The 18,422-nt window shown below is 52.3% G+C and overlaps 2 protein-coding genes across 8 annotated transcripts in view; both read right to left on the reverse strand.

Annotated features, from left to right (window-relative positions):
* Positions 1 to 1,555: 1,555 nt before the first annotated feature.
* On the reverse strand, positions 1,556 to 5,147 carry Hoxb7 (homeobox B7). The gene is made up of 2 exons (XM_075990974.1): positions 4,581 to 5,147; positions 1,556 to 2,317 (listed from the first exon to the last, which is right to left on the reverse strand). Exons 1-2 carry the CDS (start codon positions 4,978 to 4,980, stop codon positions 2,064 to 2,066), a joined length of 654 nt encoding a protein of 217 aa, XP_075847089.1. The 5' UTR covers positions 4,981 to 5,147; the 3' UTR covers positions 1,556 to 2,063.
* Positions 5,148 to 6,405: 1,258 nt separating this feature from the next.
* LOC142860142 (homeobox protein Hox-B8) overlaps positions 6,406 to 18,422 on the reverse strand; it is a 33,209-nt gene continuing 21,192 nt past the window's right edge. Inside the window, exons 1-3 of one of the 7 annotated variants that reach the window (XM_075990972.1) lie at positions 9,099 to 9,208; positions 8,300 to 8,771; positions 6,406 to 7,545 (exon numbers count right to left, since the gene is read on the reverse strand). In XM_075990972.1, coding sequence (XP_075847087.1) covers positions 7,238 to 7,545; positions 8,300 to 8,723 — 732 coding nt within the window. In that variant the 5' untranslated portion in view covers positions 8,724 to 8,771; positions 9,099 to 9,208 and the 3' untranslated portion in view covers positions 6,406 to 7,237. Of the gene's footprint in view, positions 7,546 to 8,299; positions 8,772 to 9,071; positions 9,306 to 14,249; positions 17,008 to 18,422 lie in introns of those variants that run through there. The other 6 variants (XM_075990971.1, XM_075990973.1, XR_012912301.1 and 3 more) reach the window with 6 other exon arrangements.

The following is an 18,422-nucleotide window of genomic DNA, read 5'->3' on the forward strand; positions in this document are numbered from 1 at the left end:
AGACCTCGGCCTCTCCCGCCGCCAAAAAGCCATCTCTGGGAACCAGGTTCCCTAGGAGAAATCCCTGCGCTCTCCAGGGGTTGCTGCCGTCGCTACTGGGGAAGCCGCAGGTTTTGAAGGCCTTTTCTGATATTTTTCCGGAAACCAACCACCTTTCTCAAACCCTTCCGGATTAATATAGTGTTCTTTAAACAACCGAGAATTTGTAAACGAATAAATATTAAAAATCAACACCGCAGGTCTAGGTGTAAAGACACTACCGTTTAGGGTTTTGTCCAGCAATAAAGGATTTGCAAAAATTAAGAATAACTCACTCTGCTTTTCCAGGTTTCCAAAAAAAAAAAAAAAACCCACAAAGCCTCTACATTTTAGGTTGGTTTCTGATTACCTAATGCAGAAAACGAAATAATTTTCTTTTTAAATTTTATGTTTCCCTTCTTCCTTCCCTCCCGTGTGTGCCCCTCAGAAGATTCCAGGTTGGCGGCACTCAAGAGCAGGCTGAACAAGGCAGAGGAAGCCCTGGCCGATGCCCCGCCAAGCTCACTGCGGTCACCCCGGCCACCCCAGCCCGGTAAACTCTCTTGGCTCTCGCTCACGGGACTGATTTTTGTACAGTTTTAAAGTTTCATATGGATCTCCCTTGTCAATCTAGAATGGGATAGATTTTAATACATAAAGAATAAATTGAAATAAAATTAAAAAAACAAAACCCACTCTGACCGAAAATGCTTGCCGCCTGAGCAAAAAGCTGTAAGCACCCTGACAAGGAGGTTGTACTGGGCCGACCAAGAGGCCTCTACTCGTTGTTCTGGCCTCTGCCCAAACCGCTTCAGAGGTGGGATGGACCGGGGTGTTCATTCTTCGCTTTTCTTCTATTTGTCTTTTTTGAGGCCTACCATTTTGGACTTCATCACAATATTTGAGCCTGGACACCAGGCTCGGATTTCATAGTCTCCTTTAAAGGCACGGATAAGGAAAAGCATTTGTGAAACGTTAAATTGGGTGGTTTTTGATAGGTTTTGGGGGTGTGTAACTGAGCTCATGGCCTCGTAGATGGGTAGATGGATTTACTTGGGGGCAAATGTGAGTCTCTGTTTAGAATCCAATGTGTGAATCTGTTTAGAAGCCAATGTACAGTGGTGTGTATGGATGTGCCTGCGAGTGTCCGTGAATGCATGTGTGTTTACTTCTGAGTGTGTGTGAATGTGAATGCGTGTGTTCTGGGCATGGAGCCGGGGTTGTGCGAAAGCCTGCATGTGTATATGTGAATACAGGGATGTCTATGTTTATTTTATTGGTGACTGTAACAGTGTATACACTTGTGGACTGTCAGCTTGTAAATATGGGAATTGTGTATTTTGGTGAAAGTCTAAAGGAAGAGAGAGAGATTGGGGCTCATTAGTTGGTAGTGTATGGGGGGGGCATCAGGGAAATAAAATCAAACCCAGCACAGAAAGAAAAGGCCAGTAGAGGGACTTGGAGACACCCACCCAAGCCACCCCCCACCAACTCTCATCTCCTCCCAGCCAGAGGGAGACAGAAAGTACAGAATCTGTTGATTTTTAATCCTGTTTTTATTCTCCATCCTTCAGATATACAGAAAGAGGCTCGTGGGAAGGGGTAGGAGCCAGGATCAGCAGCGAAGTGCACCAGAGGCAGAGCTAGTGGGTCCTCGAGGCTTCCTGGGGCCCTTTGAGTGCTGCTACCGGGAAGTATGGGGTAGTCAAGGATCCACAGTCCACAAAGACAGCGTCAAAGAGGGCTTACAAAACAGCAAGATTTTACAAAGACCTTACTAGCAACATAGAAAAGGGGAGGCACATTCCAGAAAGCCACGGAGCAGGTAGTATGTCCTTCCCATACAAAGGTAGTATGTACAAAACAGACAACACTTTCCCATAGGTAGTATTTTTTTACAGTGTTGAGAAGCCCAAATTTCACCCTTCTCATTATTTTTTAAACTGCTTCATTTAAATAGATTTCCCCCTTATTTGCATTTCATGCTTCAGTTTCCAGAGCTGGGGTCTTCTCTCTAGTCTCCTCCTCTTCGCTCTCCCTGTCCCTCACTCTTCTTCCTCCTCCTCTGCTTCAGCCTTATCCTGGCCAGTGACGCCCGGGCCTGAGGTTTTGTTCTCCTTTTTCCACTTCATACGTCGGTTCTGAAACCAGATCTTGATCTGTCTTTCGGTGAGGCAGAGCGCGTGCGCAATCTCAATGCGCCGTCGCCGGGTCAGGTAGCGATTGTAGTGAAACTCCTTCTCCAGCTCCAAGGTCTGGTAGCGCGTGTAGGTCTGGCGGCCCCGCTTTCGGTCAGTGCCTACTCACAGTATTTAGGAGAAAGAGATAGAAAAAAAAAATCAGTGTGTGAAAAACACCAAGGGAATTCCCACCTCCTTCCATAGTGAGGCCTGAGGACAGTAAAAGACCATATTTACTGGAACCAAATTACCATTTTGCATATTCTGTTCTACACTTCATGGAACCCTATTTTCTGCCATGTGCAGAAAACTGTCTAAGCTTCTCGAGGATAATAATACTTTTTCGTGTGTGTGTGTGTGTGTGTGTGTGTGTGTGTGTGTGTAGTGTCCACAAGAGATGTTTTGCTTTTCAAGGGGGAATCTTGCTATGTAGCCTTTGGGTGGCTTCAATCTGGTAGCAATACTGATTCATCCTCCCAAGCGCCAAGCCCTGGGTTTACAGGCCAGGCTCACCACACCAGATAGTTGGATTATCCACAAAGGGTGGTTTTCTCAGCCTGGAGCTTCTGAAAGCCAGGTAGATCTCAGCTGCTGGTTCCTGAAAGTTCTCTTCCTAAGGGGCCAGCATAGCATGGGGGCAAATGAATCCTCAGTCACTTTCTGGGGCCAGGGCTCCAAGTCTCCCCTTTCCCTTTGAGATGGCTTTGAGGTAAGGGGCTCTGGAAACCGTTTTAGTGTTCCAGAGTGGTAGCTTCAGGCCTGGTCTGAGAAGGAAAGAAAAGAAACAAAGGACCTCTTAGGCTCAGTCCCCACCCAAACCTGTCATGGAAAGGGGAAGAGGCAAGAATTTACTTCCCTGAACCTTGAAATTATTAGCCTAACAGCAGCTGCGTTCTAGTGACATTTTCCCCAGTAAAATATCAAGCAAGGCCTGGCTACCTGCCTGCCTTCCTGCCCAGATAACCAAATTGTCTGAAGCCATCTTCTGGCCTCCAGGACTGCAAGGAAGAAAGGAAGATCCATGGATGAGAGAGGAAAGTGGAGATCCTTATGGTGGGGCTGAAAGGTACCTGAGAACTTCCAGCTTAGGCCCAGAACCCTAGGAGACTTTAGGGAGCAGCTGGTGTCAGCCCTCTTGGGAAGAAGGTGGGAGAGAGGAGGGCTAAGGGTCTTGATTCCAAGTCAGATGTAAGCCATACTGAAATGTTTATGAGGGTAAGGGGGGGTTGGTAAACCAACTGCAAAACCAGTTCACTTACAGGGCAGGTAATAGAAACCCTGAACAGAATGAGTGTTTACTCATGGCCTCCGACCCTGATGAGAGTCTCTGACCACAGTCTTGGGTCTTCTGCGCCTTGGAGTTGGCTCCCAAGCCCAACTGCTATGAGGAAATGTTTAAAAAATTAAATTAAATTAATTTTTTTTTAGAAAAAAGGATGTGTCAGGGGGCATTGGAAGAACCTGGTAGAAGCCTTGGTGTTTTAGGGTTCCTGAAGCAGCTGCTGGGTGGCTTGCACTCCCCAGTCTTGGTTTGGTTCCATAGATCCTAGCCCCGCAAAAGGAAAGTCATTCTTCTGGAGTGACACCTCCATTCTGGGCTGTCCCCCCCCACCCCCCGGGATCCATGGAGCCCTAGGAAAAGCACCTGGAAAAGCTATGTTCTCTCGGGCCTTTGCCTCTCTTCTTGTCCACCCTCCTAAGTCCACCAGGGGCAGAAGGAGTCATAGACTCATCGCTCTGGGCCTCAGACAAACTCCTTTCACCTCTCTCTGGCTCTACGTCTCTGGCTGGGTCCTCAGCTCTTCTGTACCCCCTCCTCCTGCCAGGCCTCTAGAGCCCACCTCTAATTGTCCTGATGGGAATAATGGGGGAGCAGGGTTGGCTGGAAAGGAAGGGGGAGGGGAGAACTGCTTAGAGCCGTGGCCCCCTCCTCCATATCTTATCGAGCTAGGGCTGGGGGGACACACCCAGAACAGCGCTCTCAGGCAGGGAAGTGGGGGGGGGAGAGGGGAGAGAGACCCTAATGGCTATTCTCTGCAAGCCCCAGCCTTCCTAGGCAAGACAAACGGCCTCCTCTCCAGCCCGTGCCGGAGCTGCTGATAAATATTTAAAGCTAAAAGGCCCGGAGGAAGGGTTGGGGGCGGGCTGGGGGCTTTGAGCGAGGTGGCGTCGGCAAAAAGAAATCCGCCAGGGCCTGAGAGCAAAACTGGGGGTGGGGGCGGCGCGCGGGGTCCCAGCCCAGACTTAAACGCCGTGGCAATGGCCGACCTGAAGCCAGGAGTATCCTGGACACAGAGAGGGGTGTCCTGCGGGAGAAAGGGGACCTTCCGGGGACTGTGGCCCGGACGCTGCGGCTCCGGACCGCTGGGTGCGCGGCGTTACCTGAGCTTCGCATCCAGGGGTAGATCCGGAAGTTACTCTCGGCCGCCAAGTCCGAGTCCCTCTGCTCCTTGGCGCCAGCCGCCTTGGCGGGGTCGCCCGGACACACCCCGGAGAGGTTCTGCTCAAAGGGCGCGCAGTGCATGTTGAAGGAACTCGGTTCGAGCCCGTAGCCGGCCGCGTAGACGCCGGCCGCGCTCTGGCCCGCCATGCCCCCCCCGCCGGGGTACAGGCCCTGCACCGAGGCGGAGAACGGGGCGCCGGGACCTGCTCCATAGCCCGGGCGCTGGGGGTTGGAAGCAAAGGCGCAAGAAGTTTGTTCGGGAAAGGCTCCTGGAGCGAAAACCGAACTTGCGGCTGGATATTTAGAAAATAAAGCATTCGCATAATACAATGAACTCATAATTTGGCCGGATGATTTGTAGTCAGGGACGTTTTAGTGTCGGTTTTACGAGATTCCTTGATATATTACAGAATTAGAGTCCAGATTTACACCAAAAAGGACCCCCTTTTTCCTCTCTGGCCCACGTGACCTTGGCCCACGTGATACCCCCTCGGCCAATGATCTGACGGCCTCCCGGCGGCTCTCAGTAATGTGGAAAAAATTGTGTGGCGTTGGATTTATAAAATATGATCAATAATGAATGGGAAGGCCGAGCTCTGCGGATTGGGGCTGGGGGCTCAAGGGCCGCTGTCGACCCCCGCGGGCTGGAGGCAGCTTGCAGGCGTGATTTGGGGAGGAAGGAATTGACTGGGAGGGAAAATAAATAACATCTGAGCGATCCGTGTTGTCACCCCCCACCCATTTCCCCCAGCCGGCTACAGAGCGAGAGACAGACGCAGGAATTGAATGTGCGCAACTTGGTGGGTGGGTGGGTGCTGGCCGAGTATTTATTAATCCGGGCTAATTCATCAGGGCTGCTGCTGTTCTCTTAAAACGAGGGACGAGGTGAACCTGGCCTCCCGGTTCTCTTAGTGCCCCAGCTGTAGTGCTGGAGGTGAATCAAGGCTTTCCTAGGGCAGGAATCCAACCCAACAGGCGTTGGACGCTGCGATTTCTGAAGACTAAATGAAAAAAAGGGGGTGCCAATAAAAAGATACACACAAAAAATAAAAAATAAAAAGAACGGAATGGGGGTGGGGAGAAAAAGGAAGGGAGGAGGACGGTTTGGGTCCGGCTCGCTGCTTTCCCGGTTCCGGAAGGCGGATGCCTCACTCAGTGGAGCGTGGCTGCCAGCGAGGCAGAGGCAGCAAAGGAAGGAAGGCTGCGGCAAGCCGCGGCCTAGAAACTGGGAGAAAGTGGCGCCGTCCCAGAAATGGAAGGTAGGGAGGAACCTCTTCCCTCTACTCCTGCTTCCCTAACCTGAGTCCAAGAAAAATGGAAATATAAACTCAGCAACATACTCCATATCTACCCTCCCCAAGCTCCCCCCCCGCCCGGCCAGGACACACACGGAAACAAAGAGAGAAGTGACAGGGGATGCTAGCCACCAGCTTGGGCACATCTCTTCTCCGAAGCGGCCGGGGCGCTGGAGTCTCCCGGGCCCAGCAGCCTCGGAACGCAAAGGGAGGGGGTTTCTCTTGGCTCCCCTCCCTCGATCCTCTCTCCTCCAATCACGTGCAGCCGCCTCCCTCACCCCCTGCGCCTCTGGGCCCCGGGACTCGCACCACCTGCTTCCAGCCCCCGCCCCCTCCTCTCAGCGACCTAGCCTAGGCCAGCCCAGGAGACTGCTGACCAGCTCTCCCCCAACCCCCCCAACCCCAGCCCAGCTAGGCGCCTGGGAGCGAATGAGGAGCGCCGGCCCGGGCCAGTCTCGGGTTCTCGCTTGTAAACTTTATTGTAACTCTTCCGCCCTTTTCAGGCGCAGACAACAGAACAAAGTATAGAGGAACAACAAAATATATAATTAGCCCTCCCTCCCCCCAATAAAGCAATTCACGGATACAGGATACATTCTCTTCACAGCAAACCTAAGAACACTTTTAACAATTGCTCACAGCGCGCATGCTAACTAAAGTAATCTCTTTTGAGAAACACTTAAGACAAAATTGTCAAATCAAAGAGGGGGGGACAGGAGGAAAAGAGAGAAGCAAGAGAGAAAGCCAGCGAGCAAGGGAGGGCAGCGGGGAGCTGGGTTGCGAGGAAAGATGAGGACGCGGTGAAAGAGAGAGAAAGAGAGAGAGAGAAAGTGGGAGGGAGACAGAAAGAATTACGGCGTGAATAGGCAGTTTCATGTTGTTGGGAAAACTTAGCAGAAATCGGTACCTTGGTCATTACAAAGGAGCACGTTCAAAGGAAAAAGACCATTGCACAAGGAGGCTTTTTTACATGGGGCGGGGGCGGGGGGGGCTCTGGCAGGCAGCAGTCGCTCACCCTCGCAAGGCGAGGGAGTCCTTGTTTAAAATCCTTTTCTTTTTCCCCCCTTGGCCCCCAAGAGAAGGGAAGGAGATCCACGGTAGCTCACACACAAGCTATTACGAGATACTACCACTAGCAGGGACTGGCGCGGCGGGGGACGCTGCGGTGGGAGGCCCAGCTCCTGGCTCCGCTCGCGGGGCCGGAGCTCTCGGAGGCGGGGGAGCGGGCGACAGCGGCGTGGTCGCGGGAGGGACCGGCGGACGTGCGGGCTAGCCCCGGCCCAAGCAGTCCCAGCTGGAGCCTACTTCTTGTCACCCTTCTGCGCATCGCCCTGCTCAGCGGTCTCTGGCGCCCGCTCCAGCTTCTCTTTCTCCAGCTCCTCCTGCTCGCATTTACTGCTGGGGAACTTGTCTTTGTTGTTCTCCTTTTTCCACTTCATTCTCCGGTTCTGGAACCAGATTTTGACCTGTCTCTCTGTCAGTCCCAGAGCGTGCGATACCTCGATCCTCCGCTTGCGAGTCAGATAGGGATTAAATAGGAACTCCTTCTCCAGCTCCAGGGTCTGGTAGCGGCTGTAGGTCTGGCGGCCTCGCCTGCGTCCGGCGGCTGCTGGGAATGGGGGAAAGGGCGAGACAGAGGGGCGGGTGGGGGAGGGGGCAGAGACAGAGAAGGTTGGAAGATTCGTGAACCAGCCTAGGAGACCAGGATAGTGAGGGCAGGGGACCCTTATGCGGGGGCGGGAGGGAGCGCGCAGAGGCCGCGGTCAGCAGGGGGGGGTTGAGGGGGGACTAGACAGCACTGAATCTGCAGGGGTCAAAAAGGGGGAGCCCCTTCCCCTGGTAACTAGAATAAGAATGGGGGGGTCAAATATATTAAAAGTGCCATAAAGTTTAGGAGGAAGGATATGAAGAGGGGAATAAGAATAAAAAGCTAGAGTGGGGACCCACGAACCCACCTTGAGAAGCCCCCAGAGCCTCTGCCCAGAAGAAAAGTTTCTTTAGGGTAATTAAACTATAAAGCAATTGAGAAGTGCAAACGCTGAGCGCCCCCACTCCCACCACTCTCCACAGCCCCCATAAAACAGTAAAAGGGGGAAAGGAGGGGAGAAGAAGAAAAGTAAAGGAGGGTGAGGGGTTTATGGATTCAGGAAATTCGCTTAGCGACCCCCCCTTCAAAGGAAGCAAAAAGAAAAGGGGGGAAAGAAAAGAAAGTGGGAATGAAGGGAAAAGAGGTAGGTGATTGGAACGGAGCCCTCAAGTCCTCTAGGAGCAGAAGATGCTCCCGGCCTGCCCAGCCCCCCCTCTGGATCGGCCTGGGGCCCTCCTGGCCCCTTCCCACCCTGGCAGGCCCGACGGGAGCTCACCTTGAGGGCGCATCCAGGGGAAGAGCTGTGTGGGCGACGGGCTCTGCTCAGACCCCTCGGCCTCCTCGCCCAGGCCGCTGGCGGCCGCGAGCTTGCAGTCTGCGTACTGCACCAGGTCTGGATCCTGCGCACCGAACAGGCTCTGGCGCTGCAGCGGGTCGTAGCCGTAGAAGTTGCCGGGGTCTCCGTGGCACGCCACGGCACACGGGTTCTGCTGGTAGGGAGCCGTGGACAGCGACGATGGCCCGTGGTAGAACTCCTGGATTTGCGACGGGTGCTGGAAGCTGCCGCCGCTGCTGGGACCGTACACCACGGTGGGTCGGCCGCCCAGGTCCTGGGCGAAGCCGCAGTCATAATAATTGGGGCGCAGGGACTCCCCGGTTTTGTATTTGGAGAACAGTGAGTTGACGAAATAAGAGCTCATTTTATTGAATTTTGAGGCGGCGGCGGCGGCGCAGGCTGTAGTTGGGGGCTGTTGGGGAGGGGGTGGGGAGGGGGAAAGGGAGGGAGAGAGAGAGAGAAAAAAAACGCGGATTCGCCGGCTCCTAGTCACCCTCGCCAGGAAAGGAGAGGAAAAGGGAGGAGGAGGGGAAAAAAGAAAGAAGGAAGGAAGGAAGGAAAAGAAAGAAAAGGCGAAGAAGATCTCGAAGCCGCCACACTTTTTGTGATTTCCAGGAATAGAAGAGCGAAGGCTGCAAAAGTCTAAGCCTGCATGGCAGCCGCGGCTCGCTCGCCCTCCCCCCACCCCCCCACCCCCCAAACAAAAATATACCGCCACTTAAAGAGGTCCTCGCTTTACATTTCGAAGAAGGGATGCCAGTTCATAAACAGTTTTCGGTGATTTACTTCCCTCCAAATGAGTTGTTTCATATTTTGCCCCGTCTTTTCACCATCATTTGCATCCATTAGAGACCCCGCATCCTATTGGCTTCTGGGTACTCCTCCCGGACAGAACGCAGAGCGCAGAGCGAGGGTGAGATCAAGAGAGCGAGCGCGCAAGAGAGAGCTAGAGCGAGAGAGCGCCAGGGAGTGAGGAGAGGGCAGGAAAAAAAGGAGGGGAAGGGGGGGAAAAACACCCAGGGAGAGAGAGGGGGAGAAGGGGGAGAGGGAGGGGAAAAGAGAGAACGAATACGGATTAAATCTGTTTAACTACCTACATTAATGAGATATCTCTTGCCTCACAACAAATCAAATACCTTCGCAGACCACCCCCAAAGACTGATGTGGGGGAGTCACGGAAAAACACCATGCGCACACACATCCACAACGCTGCGCCTGGCGTAGGCACGCTGTTAATTTCGCGATTTTAACGAGGCAATTGGAGTCTTTCTAAATGTCAGGGTCGCTTCGGAAAAATGTAAAAGAACACGGTTTAATTGCGCCGAGTTTTAAAAGGTCCTATAAATGTAATTGGTATTTTAATACAAGTTATCAAATCATACAGCTTCCTCTCCTAAACATATTTTCAAACAAACGAGGTAGTCATATTTAAAGCTTTAATGATCAATTTCCTTATTATTGATAAAGGTTTAACTATCGTGTGGAGGGAATTGGCTGGGTAACCAGCCCCCAAAAAACGGCTGTAAACTCTTTAACAAACTATAAAACGCAATAAAGCCGGAGTCTGTTGTTGTTTATGCCGCAGCACATAAAAGCTGTTAGCATTTTACGAGTTCTTTCCTCTACAGCTATAAAACCACGGCTTCGATCGCCCCCGCCGCCCGACTGAAGCACGGTGGGGGTGACTAAGCCGAAATGAGACCCATTATGGTTTGCTGTTGATTTTTTTTTCCTTTTCGGCTCAAACGGTGAGTTTCCCGAGATTTTAGCCTCCTTGGCCTTACAGACAGATACACCTGCCCCCATGCCCTCTTTGGAAACCCCCAAACCACCATCACCACCACCCCAAGAGCTGTCCCCGCCCAAGTCACACATAAACTTTCCCTCGTTAAGCAAACACGCAAGGATTTTCTGTGGAAAGGGGGTCTGAGTGGGCCTGGGGGAAGGAAGAAGAAACTTTCTGGTTAATGGGCAAGGTTAAAGCGGAGGAAAAAGTCCTGCGAAGGCTCCTAATTCTTGCATTTACACGGGCTTTTAGCTGCTGCTGGTGGGGGGGTGCTTCAGGGGAAAGAGGGGGATCTTCTCCTCTGAAGGTGCTTTGGCCCACTCACCACCTTAGAGGAAAGATGGGGAAGGGTCTGATGCTCTCAAAAAGATGAGGACTCTTGTGACTGCTCCACCCCTGCACCCGCATCTTGGGGTGCAGCAACCAAGCCTGAGCAGGGGTCAATCCCCTGTACCTTCCATACAGGCCTTCCAGGTGTAGACACTGACAATCTCATCAGCACACCAAAAAGAGGTAAGGGTAATGGAAGCTAAGGCTGGGCACCAAGGCCTTGGTGACTGCTGCCTTATGCCCTCCAGTGCCCTAGGCAAAGGCTGCGAGTTGTGTTTCCAGTGGGTACCTGTTACTGTTATAGCCATTTGATCACCTGCACTGACCTTGGGGCAAAGGGGTTCAGAGAGAGCAAGGCCACTGAAGTCTCCGCTTTCCTTTTTCTTCAGGTGCCCTTAGTGAAACTCTGAAGATCTGAGGCCTCAGTCTCAGAATGAGGAAGCGAACTAACTGGCTGCCCCTACTCCAAGCACCGGAGCCTTAGGAGCCTTATCTGCGTACCTGGCCCAAGGCTGGGGTCTGTCAGACCTTGGGAGGCCAAGGGAGAGAGTCAGAACTGATGGCCTCCTGGGGCAGCTGATATGCAAAAGAGAGGCTGGGAAGATGGGGAGAAGGAGAAAGAAAATTCCTAAAACAAAGGCAGAATCGATTTTGCAAATAAATTTACTCTATTGCTGATTCTCGGGGAGGCTTCTTTTGGGGATCCCACAAGTCCCAACTTTTGTAAAAATGAAACCACAACGTTTTCAAGGGAGCCAGCCGTCCCTGCCAGTTTTACCCAGCCTTCTAAAGTAAGTCCAGCGAATAAGGGGGGGGGGGGTGAGAAAGAGGGAAAGTGAATCAAGCTCTGGGTTTTTTGCTTTGGTATATTTTTTTCTTTTTCTTTTTTTTCTAGCACAAGGCTGAGGGGGCGGTAAAGCAACCTGAGGCAGAGTCAAGTTGTTACGGAAGCGAACATTTTTATCAAGTGCGGGGGATTTTATGGTCATGATTTGAGGACTCACTGGTGAGGTAGAAATTCAATGGCTTGTTCTAAATCATCCCTTCGCCGTGCCAGAAATTTCTGATGGAAGGAAAATGTTTCTGTTATAAGAAAAAACAAGAAAGAGCACGGGGATAATTTATAAACACCCAACGGAGCGCAGATTTATTGGAGAAACTGAAGTTGAGGAGACACTACGCTAGCTTCTTTGCACCTGGTCCAGGGGGAGAGGGAGGAGCAGCTAGGGCTGGGGTCATTTTGCGGGGGTGGGGGTGGCTTGCTCCCCCCCCCCCAGCTCATGTTGGAGGCGGGTTCCGACTGGGCCGAGAGGAAACTGAAGATTGGGAATCAGCCGAAAGGGTTGTGAGCGGTAAGAGCGATGGCCTCCGAACGAAAAGTCCAGGCCTCCAGCTGCTGCGTCGCAGAAGGACCGGCTTCCCCACGGATTGCCTGAGAATGGGGGCCAGGGGCAGAGCCTGGGCACGCGGGTAGGAGCCGCCGCTGGCTCCCACCTGGAAACCCCGGAGCACGGAAAACTCACCGGCTGCTCCTGCTCCTGTCCAGAACACACGCAGGGTTTTGACTGAACCTACCGAGGGGATGCTGCAGCGTCCCCCCAACCCGCCTCCCTGGGGAGACCCTGTTTGAGCCTCGGTAGCCAGGCACTAGCCCAGTCCAGACCTGGACGCCTACAAAGGCGCTGGACTCAGCACCCAGGTGCAGCCGGCCCTCTGACTTGGGGCACCATGGAATCTTCATCAGAGCTAGGTCCCCATTCCTCCCAAATTTGAGGAATCTCCGGGAATAGCACATCAGATTCGCTCCCCAGCAGGTGTGGGCAGCCCGCCTGGGGTAGTAGCTTCCTCTTCAAGAGACCTGCGGGCTTACTCCTCTCACCTGACCCGCTGGCCTGCCCTTTATTCCTCCCACCACCACTTCAGGGAAATCTCATTTTTCCAAGACAGTTCGCCTCCTTGATTTGGGTCCATTATTTCTATATTTTTATTATTGATATTATCCCCGGTTTCTACGCGTTTCTCGCCCCACCGAACACAGCAACTGGGAAACAGCCGTCTTAGTGTGAAATTCAGAAAATGAACCGTTTGAGGAGAGAGAGAAACGCCACTATAATTGAAATACTTACAATAGGGGAAAGGGCCATAACAAACCCTATATTTTTATTATGTGCAAATTATTCATGACTTTTGGTAGCTCTCAGTTCCTAGATATAGGGCCGAACAAGGTGCTCTGTGCCGCCGAAGGAGCCCTCAACCAGAACACTAGAAAATTTCACATGGAGCAAGGGTGCCATCTAGCGGCCACTCGCCAAAAGACGTTTTCCTTCAACTCAGCCAGGTTCTCTGAGAACCAACATTAAGAAGCGACAAAGGATTAAACTTTCATTATTTACTAGACATAGGGGGGAAGAAATGAAATCAGATAAGAGAAAGGGCTTCGGAATCAGGAAACTGTTCATGAAACAGTTCAGATAAGTTCAAAGGAATAGAAGCTCTACATCCATCCAGTCCCTAATTTCTTTTGGAGCTGCTAAGCAGTGCGCTGCTCTTGGGCAGTAAGTGGATCACTTTTTAAGGCCTCCACGATTGTTTCACACGCTGAGGGGTAACAACTGAGATTTTTGTGAGGGACGAGAGGTCTGAGGTGATGGAATGGAACTGAAGAAGCATCAAGAAGCTACTCTACCTCAGACATATGACCCTGCTAGTTCGCACGCGCGAGCGTGTGTGTGTGTGTGTGTGTGTGTGTGTGTGTGTGTGACCGCATGTGCAAGGGTTTCTTGTTTGTGACTGGCGCTTCTAGAGGGGTGTGTGTAAAGAACAAAGACACCAGTCAGAATTTCCATGGCTGAAGCTTTGGGAACAGAAAAGTGTTCTTCCCAGTTGCTAGCTTCTTTACTTTTTATCCTCTGAACCTCACCCCTTTACCCTGATTCCCAAGTTCCAGACCCCAAGCCCCAGACCTGGGGGCAAGAGGGGTGAGGGTGGGGGCTTCATAACAAGGCCCACCCATTCTCCCACCAGGTCCCAAGCCTAGGCTCAGGCGCGGCTCATCTCCGGAAAGTTTCCCTTCAGTGTTTGCTTTGCTGCTGTTTAGTTTCTTAACCTTCAGAAATTTATACCCTATAAACTTTTATAGCGGTCATATTCTTTTATTGCTGCGCACACGGCATTGAATTCCTCTCCCGGCTTCTCTCTGCCTCTCACTCTCTTAGTCAGTCTCTCTCTCTCTCTCTCTCTCTCTCTCTCTCTCTCTCTCTCTCTCTGTCCAACTGATTTCCGCATCTCCGGCTTCTGCGCCTCTGCACCTTCGCCTTTGTTTGTCCTGAAAGAAGCCATCCCGGCCGGGACCCAGACGCGGCTGCCCTAGGCAGCTCCAGACGCCCTAAGCCTTCTACCCTGCCGCGACCCGGTCTCCAGGCTCACTTTTTATGTTTCCTTTAGGCAGAAGCAGGCTTCCTTGGCTCACTCTCTGCAGCCGGCAGAGCCTGGAGAGCCAAGGATGGAGAAACAGCCCAGTCCACACCAGCTGTAAAGCCAGATTAATTTTCCTTCTTTAACATGACCCTCCTGGCAGGCCGCTTGTCTCAGCTGCCTTATGGAAGCTTCCCGTCTCCCGCCTCCTGTTTCTCAGATCCCCCTTGCCCTTTCGTTAGAGAGGGGTAGGGCCGGCATGGCAGGCTTCTTTCACTCGGGGCCAGCCTTTGTCGCCAGCTCCACCCCAAGCCGCAGTGTCTAGGCGGCAGTGTGGCGTGTGCAGCGGGAGAGAAAGTCGCGCGAGGCCGGCGACAGAGCTGCAGGCCGGCTGCAGCCGGGATCCTCACGACTGAATAAGAAAATCAGGGCTTCCACGAATGGCGGACTTCACGACAGGCTCTTGCAGGGACACCGCAGTGAGAGAGGAACAAGAAGATGCCCCTTGAAGCCAAGTGTAATCCTGGGGGTTCTTTTGGACATGAATCATTCATTCCCCTCCCGAAACGTTTGTGTCCTGCATTTTGGTGGCTTTCTTTTGAGAGCTGTCACATACCCTGACTTCAAACCTCCAGGCTCAGCAAGCCTCAGACCTATGAGCCCGACTCCAGGTGTGTGTGGGGGGGGGCATCTACAAGGAGTCCTCAGGTTCAACCATTTGAGTCAGCCAAGCTTCCTGCCAAGTCTGGGTCTCCCACCTACTCCCCGCTGCCACACTCCAGGCAATAGCGTTGGAAGATCACTAACTCCGCCCTTGAGAGTTTTGAAGTGGTGAGCTGAGACGTGCTCTAAGAACTACAAGTCGGACTTCCCTTCTACCCATTGGCAGAGGTCAGAGCAACTTTGGGTGAAGACCCTTGCTCTAAGATTCCTCTCTGGACCCTGAAGATTCTCTTTCCTCCTTCACCACTCCCTCGGTTCGACTGAAAGGGTCTTGCTCAGTTTAAGCAGCTGTCTTAGGACCTGGATACCCTTCTGGTGTCAGGGCCACCAGAGAGCAGGTGAAGGTCTATGGAAAAGGCCTGTCTGTGAACGCTAACTTGCCTTTGTTTGAAGCCATGTTTTTAGCAACGGGGCTCTTAATAACCAGAGGAGAAGCAACATCGAATAAAACGCAGGAGAGGTTTGTTTTCTAGAGTGATATATATTTTTTTTGTTCTTTTTCTTTTTCTTCCAAAACAAACAATTAGAGCTCTAGCCCCTTGCCCTCCCCACTCCCGCCCTCAACCCTCCCTAATGAGCAACAACTGAAAATCATTGCCAAAGAAATCACAAAACACAAGCACAATTTCACCACAGCCACTGACGGAGCAAAACATAAAATAAAATTCAAAGTTCTACTGGAATGACCTCTTTGCAGGGTTGGGAGAGGTGGGAGAAAGAGTCCACGGGTGGAAGGGATTGAGAGCAGGGAGGGGCAGAAGCAGAGGATGAGTCTCTGCCCGGTGGGGAGGCGTGATTTTGCTTCTTTACTTTGCACGCGGGACTGTTTGCCAGAAGCGTGGGTGCACATGGCCTGTATCAGGACACAGCAGTGTATTCTGCAGGAGGTGAAGTCCCCACTCTGAGCTTTTGGGGTTTCTTCCTGTGACCCTCTGGCTGCATGCCAAGGGGCTCTCTTCTATGTGGGCCAGGAAACTAGTGACATGGGAAGAGACCCATTAGCCCTGCTTGCTGAGGCCATTGCTTCTCCTCCCCTGACTGCCCACTCTGGAAGGTTGCTGGGAAATTGATTCACAATAAATTCTCAATCAGACTCTCCTGACCCGGCCTTCTCTATGGTGGGGTTGACCTAGGAGGGGGTGAAGGGATTTTTTTTTCCTACATGGGGAGACTTGACTAGCTGGCACAAGATGGATTTAGCCGCGGAAAGGAGAGTTGATTTTGGAGCTGGAAGGAATGGAGAAGAATGCAAAATCTGTGGTCAGCAAGAAAAACTACTACAGTCTGCCAAGGGGACGTGTGACTGGGGGGGGAGGGCACTGTGGAGGCTCTACACCCCCAGTGTGACCTCCTTCAGGGGGAAGGAAGGAGAACGTGCACAACTAAACATTCCCTGCAAAGATAATTGCGAGGGGCTCCACTGAAGGTGCCTTCAGAAAACCGCTGCCTGCCCTTTTTCTCGTCCTTTCTAGCTCCCAGCAGCTTGGGGACTGGGCTGGCCCCATCTGCCCACAGCCCCCCAAGACCTGGGGCGGAGTTGGCGATTCCATAGGGATAAGTACAAGGACCTGGAGACTCTGGACTGCAGTGCCTCATTCAGGAGTTCACCTCCAGACCTCATCCTGTGTGTGTCTGCATCAGGGGGAGAACCTGCCTGGCTCTGGGACTGCCCAGCTGGGCTCAGAGAACAATGTCTGCACGTAGGGTGTAACTGTCTTTCTCCGTTATCAGTGTGGACCCCCAACTCTATGTCCTGGGGCATCTGTTGGGGTGTGTACAGTTAAACTCTTCCTGGGTGACTTCTGGATAGGTGCAGGGAGGGAACAGGCAGGTAGTTGGAAAAGTGGGGTGGGGGCTGGGGTTTTCCAGAAAAAACTTAGCAGGGATGCTAGGAGCTTGACTCTTTCTTTGAGGCTCATCACTTTCCTAGGAACCAACTACAGCTAGCTTCTAACTTAACAAAACTTCCTCCTGACACCCAAGGGGAAGAGAGAGAAATAGGGATAGGCAAGGGAGGGGAGGCAGGCTCCAGGGGTAAATGAGGGACTTTAAAGAGGAGATGCCCTTCCCCACTCACTTGGATACATCCCAGACAGCAGTGGCCTGGCAGCCACCACATAAATAATCCGAGTGAGGTAGGGAAGGGTGGGGCTGGTCTTTTACTCTTTGCCCTGCTCCTTATTCATCTTCTTCATTTTCATCCGCCGGTTCTGAAACCAGATTTTGACTTGTCTCTCACTCAGATTGAGGAGTCTGGCCACTTCGTGCCTGCGGTCCCTGGTGAGGTACATATTGAACAGAAACTCCTTCTCTAGCTCCAGCGTCTGGTATTTGGTGTAGGGACAGCGCTTTTTCCGGGAAGAGCGGGCGTGCAGCCAGTTGGCAGAAGGGTTGGCTGAAAGAGAAGCAGCGATAGAATCAAAGGAAAGAAGGGGGTGAAGGGCCCCAGACCAAGAGGGTGCTCTCCATCTCTACTCCCCATCTTGCAATGGAGAAAGTCACCCAGGCCTCCAAGATCCCAGAAAGCACCCCTAGGTGGGCCAGGAGTTAACACAGACAGCTCCAGGTAAACAGCCCTTTAAGGATAGAGCCAAGCCACCCCAGCATCTCCAAAGCTTCCACTGCCCCAGGCTCTCAAGCTTTCTCTACTTGTGTCCAGACAGACCTGGACTCAGGTCAGAAAAGGTCAGTGTAGCTGGAGCCACACTGCCAACTAAAGGTGGCTGACCTTGGCTCTAGGTCTGGGAGGAAAGAGGAAGAATTGGGTAGGGAAAGGAGTCCTGTTCAGCCCCAGCCAAGAGATCTCTTGGCCCTTCAGCCCAGTCCCAGTAAACCCTGCCTGGGTAGAAATCTTTCAGCTCTAGTCCAGAAGGCAGCAGACATGTGAGTCTGTATGATACCCCTCCCCATCACCACACACCACAAATAAGAGTCGCATTTACAGCCGCGAACGCCACAGCACACTCCCAACTCACAAGAAACCCAATTACAACCATCTATCAATTGCAGCCGGTGGACAGGGGAGCCCCGGGGCTCCCAGATAACTTATGGTGGCAATAGCCTCTTCTTTCTGCTACTCAGCTCACAGTTTGGTTAACACAAGTTCAGGGAAACTGGGAAGCAAAATTGCTCCAGCCCCAAGGTGGGGAGAACGAGATGAGGCGGGTAACAGAAAGCCCTCCACAGCTTACTAAGACCTTCTAACCTACCCTATGGGGAGGCAGAGAAAAGTGTGACAGGGTGGAAGAGGGCAAAACAAGGGAATAGTGTGCAGGCTTTTCTTTTTCTCTCCTGCATCTCTCCCTAGACCCTGGGACTCAGGAAAGTTGCCCCCCCCAAAAGCAGAGCCTATTACAAATAAGATCCACTCTGCCAGCTTTCCCCCCCCAAACGAGAAGCCCTGATTATCCGTGTATATTTTTAAATTCAGTTCATCCTACACTAAGTAGCGTGTCTTACCAATTTGCAGCGCTATTTCCTTAATGTGATCGCCTGGGATAGGACCCGAAGCCACATTAAATATGAAAGAGGAAAAAAAACTGTTAATAATTGATCCTAGCCAAATGGCTGCCGTGCAGTAATGGGCTTTCCAGGACGAGTTTGGGGCCATGGAGTGAGGATTCTGTTTGGGTGTTTCAGGAGGTTAGGGAAGAGCTATGTTCCCGGATATCAGCTTCTAATGACTCAACCTGGCAGGTTGGAGGTACAGGGACTGCAGGGGTCTCTCCTTACTTTTCAGAGGGCAAGCATGCCCACGGAGGACCCATTGGCCACTCTTTTGGTGGGAAATCTGACAGGGCAAGCAAGAAC

This window comes from Microtus pennsylvanicus, chromosome 11 (genome assembly GCF_037038515.1).
Source record: "Microtus pennsylvanicus isolate mMicPen1 chromosome 11, mMicPen1.hap1, whole genome shotgun sequence".
Classification (NCBI taxonomy): domain Eukaryota; kingdom Metazoa; phylum Chordata; class Mammalia; order Rodentia; family Cricetidae; genus Microtus; species Microtus pennsylvanicus.